The sequence below is a fragment of the Chrysochloris asiatica genome, unplaced genomic scaffold, assembly GCF_000296735.1.
Source record: "Chrysochloris asiatica unplaced genomic scaffold, ChrAsi1.0 scaffold00021, whole genome shotgun sequence".
Lineage (NCBI taxonomy): Eukaryota > Metazoa > Chordata > Mammalia > Afrosoricida > Chrysochloridae > Chrysochloris > Chrysochloris asiatica.
In genome coordinates this window covers 17074352-17078946 of record NW_006408539.1, presented here as the reverse complement: position 1 = coordinate 17078946, position 4595 = coordinate 17074352, and the positions used below count along the sequence as shown (strand labels likewise).

The 4595-nt window shown below is 42.5% G+C and overlaps 1 protein-coding gene across 1 annotated transcript in view; it reads right to left on the bottom strand.

Moving 5' to 3' along the window:
- Positions 1-3046: 3046 nt before the first annotated feature.
- SERPINB11 (serpin peptidase inhibitor, clade B (ovalbumin), member 11) overlaps positions 3047-4595 on the bottom strand; it is a 17378-nt gene continuing 15829 nt past the window's right edge. The window contains exons 6-7 of the mRNA XM_006837540.1: positions 4171-4326; positions 3047-3451 (exon numbers count right to left, since the gene is read on the bottom strand). Of these exons, the coding sequence (XP_006837603.1) occupies positions 3047-3451; positions 4171-4326 (561 nt within the window). The remainder of the gene's footprint in view (positions 3452-4170; positions 4327-4595) is intronic.

Below are 4595 nucleotides of genomic sequence, written 5' to 3'. Positions count from 1 at the left end.
TGTTTCAAGAAACATCTTGAAATGTTCTTTTTAACAATAAATGTGATGCCATCCCTGTTGAATTGTCATTCCCAGGATAGCAAGCCATATGATTGCTCAGTTCAAAGTGGCTAATATTAGTCCATTTAGTTCACTAATGCCTAGGATATTGATCTTTATGTGCTCCATTTCATTATCTACAACTTCCAAATTTTCTAGGTTCGTACTCCATACATTCCACATTCTGATTATTAGTGGAAATTTGCAGCTGTTTTTTCACCTTTTGAGTTGTGCTCCATTAACAATTAAATGAACTAAAAACTTTGCTCCATCCATTTCACTAAGGTCAACTTTACTCCAATGATATTCTGAGTGCCTTTCAAGAGGAGGAGCTCATCTTCAGGCACTGGATCAAACAAGAATATGCCACAGCCTATAATCTGGGGATTCTGAGCCTCTTCAACTGACGGAGACTAACTGAAGGTGCCAGGACACCCAGACACAGTGTCAGTCCAGGGTACTGGTCCACAGGCATTCCTATCTCCTGCACAGAAGCAGCTGCCACATACCAAACTAAAACCAAAATTGTTACTGTCCAATTGGCGCCAGTTCATGGCAATCCCATGTTTTACAGAGGAAATCTTTGCAGAAGCAGACCAGCAGGTCTTTTTCCCACCATGTATCTGGATGGGTTGGACTGCCAATTTGAAAGCTAATAATTGAGCACAATTTGCAATGCCCAGCAATCTGGCCCATTGCCAGGTGCCACATACAGGACCAGCACCGACTGGCAGATCTTCATGTATTTTTTTTTCTTCAGGATGTTTAAGGTGAAAAAGATGCTAAGAAACCACTCTGACGTTTTCTACACTCATCCCTGGTTCCTTTTGTCTCTCCTTGTTGCCACCATTAAATCCATTTTGCCAGGAACCTTTGGATTATCCTATGAAGCAGGTCAACGAGGTTTTGTGGGGGTTTTTGCCATGTGACAAATGGGCCTGGCAGATGAGCATTAGGAACTCTTGTATAGAAAGACTTGGGCCAGTCCCACAAGGCAATTTTACACGTTGCTATGAGATTAACGATTGACGATGGGAGAAAGAGGTGACAGTCCACTCCTGAAAAGATATATAGCTTTGAAAAGCTTATAGGGAAGTTCTACCATCCCCTTCCGGGTCACTAAGAGTCAGACTTGGTCCCAACGGAATCATAATGGTTAGATTCCATTTTCGGGGGGTGGGGAGCCAAGAGGAGGGTGCGGATAAATGAGAAGGCAGCTGACAACAGTATGAGCTATTCTTCAGGCTTCACTTTTGTGTGAGATTGTAGCTTGATTGCCACTCTGCAGTAACCGTATTAAAGAAACATAATAAGCTATAGCCCACGGAACACCAATAGGAAGGGGAAGGCTGTCATTGGCTGCCATTACTGTCAATCATAAAAGAGTTCAACCTATTCCTTCAAAAAAGAAGAAATGGGCGGGCCTTCAGCTGTATCCTCTGAGATGGGGGTAAGGAAAGGAGATTTGTGGGTCTCCTGTACTCTGCAAAGACCACTTTAAGAGCTCAGGGACAAAGCCTCAGGGCAGTGAACAGGCAGCAAATGTTTAAGGCTGATATCTGATTAAACTTCATGGTGTTGCAAATAGAAAATCAGGGAACTTTCTTTAAACATGTTCTGATTGCTTCCTGTCTTTAACTGTTCTGAACTTTTACTCGCTACATCATAAAAGAGAAGCAATCCATTATTTATTTGTTGTTGTTGTTGTTGTTGTTAAGTGCTGTCCAGTCGATTCATTTAGGGCCTGACAAAGATTTCGCAAAAATTCTGCTAAAATCCTTCCTTAGACTTCTTTTTATTCTTTCATAAAACTCTCCTTTTATAAGTCATTTAATTACTACAGTGCAGAGTCTTCATGCAGACTAAGGCATTTCATGCATTTATTATTGTCTATACAGATCTGGACCAATAAACAACATTCTTATCAACAGAGAAAAGATTGAAGTTGCCAAGGACTTCGTTCTTCTTGGATAACCTATCAACACTCACTGAAGCAGCAGTCAAGAAATCAAACAACATATTTTGTTAGGCAAATGTGCTGCACAAGATTTTTTAAAGTGTTGAAGAGCAAATATGTCAGCTTAAGGATGAAGGTGTTCCTGACCCAAGCCATGGTATTTTCAGTAACCTCATATGTATGCAAAAGCCGGACAGTGAATAAGGAAGACCATAGAAGAATTGATGCTTTTGAGTTTTGGTGTTGGAGGAGAATATTGAAAGTGCCTTGAGCTGCCAAAAGAACCAACAGATCCATTTTGGAAGAAGTGCTGCCAGTGTGCTCCTTGGAGGCCAAAATGGCCAAACTTCGTCTCTCATACTTCGGACATATTGTCAGGAAGGAACAGTTGCTGGAGAAGGAGATCGTGTTTGGTAGGGTGGAGGGTCAGAGAAAAAGAGGAAGACCCCCACCGAGATGGATTGGCCAAGTGGCAGCATCAATAGACTCAAGCATGGCAACAGTAGTGAGGTTGGCCCAGGATCGGGCAGTGTTTCATTCTGCTGTGCATAGGGTGGCTATGAGTCGGTACAAACTCGATGGCACCTAACAACAACAACAGCAACATACAGAACTTTGAACTACAATTCAAGATGTTATATTTACACATGCAAGCAAAATAATATGTATTTGTGAAATCCATCCAAAGTTGAAAGTTTCAAACTGGTTTTCTGAAGGCAGACAGGTTGCTTTTTCAAGATCTCATTGGCATATAGCAGTCAAGAAAGTCTCATCCTCTAAACTTTTTATTACTTTGATCATGTGATCCAGAGAGTCCTCAAATGAGGTCTCAAATACAAGAAAGCAGGAAGAGCCTTTTGAGGAATGTGCCTTTCCCCGTAGTGCCATGATCCTAATGTTCACCGGTTTATAAGTGGAAGTGACCCTAGACCTGTTTCTCAGATAAGCAAACTGAGGTGTGTGAAGTTGAAATGAGAGCAAATTGGCTGTTGGTATGTTTTTGCCCCTACACCTCCTTTGTGAGTCTGAGTCATGCCCAACCCCACTTGTTTATGGAGACGCGAGCTTGCCACAAAAGAGAATCATGTTGGTGCGAATGTGCCTTATAAAGAACAGAAAGGGGTGATTGGCCTTGAACTGAGCTCGGATGGGAAGCCTTTTTACTACAATGATGTCCCCAGTGGCAGCCGCAGCCTCAGTACCCTCCTCGTTGACATCCACATATGACTTGTGGATAACCTTTGACAAATACAGGTTCTTAGCTGCTGACATTCCAGAAAGATCAGCTTTGATTGGGTCAAAGATCTCTGTCATCCCTAGGGATTTCAACAGAGAATTCAGCTCGTACTTGATTTCAAGTTTGAATCGGGGAATATGCACTTCAACTTCTCTTTCCATCATATTGGAAGAGCTGGTCCACTCCTGAAATGTCTTCAGGTTCAGCTGTTTCTCAAGCTAAAAGACAAAACACAGGTGATCCCAGACAAAACACAGGTGAGTCCAGGTCCGCATTTGATGCTGATCATTTCGATCATTCTCAACATGAATGGCTTCTCTACATCCCTTTAAAATGCGCTCAAGTCCTACCTCGCTGAGAAAGAACACTTGCATTTAGACACACCTCTCCCCATACTATCATCTGTTCCTCATTGCTAGTTCATAATAACATGACCGCAGCCAGGAAGGGAAAACTAGACCCAGATTCCTGTACATTATCACACCACTTCTGAGGTGCTGTAGAACTCATTTCCCATAAAACCAGGGTCCTATAAAGGATAGGTAACCCACAGAAGCGTGCTAGCAACCGGATCAGAATTATTGCCCCTGTACATAAGAAGGTTCATCAAACTCTTGTGGACTGGGAGTCGAGCCATCACTGTTTTACTCTGGAAAGATGTCTTCCAAGTATCAGCGACTGATATGTGGGCATGCTCGCACCTTCAGACTGCGTATATACATGGGTTCATATATTTGCACAGATTGGCACTTTAGCTTTCGTGAGCCTTTTTATGCTTGTTCTCCTTAAACACACTTTCTACAAGGGAAGGGAGCATGTGTCCCCCTACCCACTGCCCCTACAGTCCTAGGACAGCAATGGTAAGCCTAGACATCAATGAATCAGACACTGAGACAGAGGATGTGTATCTTGCCCTGTTAGTGGGCTTGCCATTTACCTGTTCTAGATTAGCTGTGCCTACTGGAAGCAGAATAATCATGCTGAGTCGATTGTTGACATAGGGCAGCTCAAGAACCTGTATCTGTGGCTTCTTTATGAAGGCCAATTTAAAAAGTCCAGTTTGATACATCATTTCCACAATCACACTTTTACCCTACGAAAAACAAGAGGTAGTCATTAATAATAGCACATAGATGTGTGTAAACATACCTAGACAAAGCCTAACAGGAATACCTGCATTCACACTAGAGCGCTGGTAGGAATCACTCAATCTATCCTTTACCACGCTCCTCTTGCAAAGGCTCTCAACTGTTTGGTTGTTGAATACTTCATGGTCCAAGGCTGACATTGGTGATAAAGGCACGAAGTATCTGGCTCATAAGGTTTCAAGAGGAAATATAGTTTCAGAGTGTGCAGGGGAAG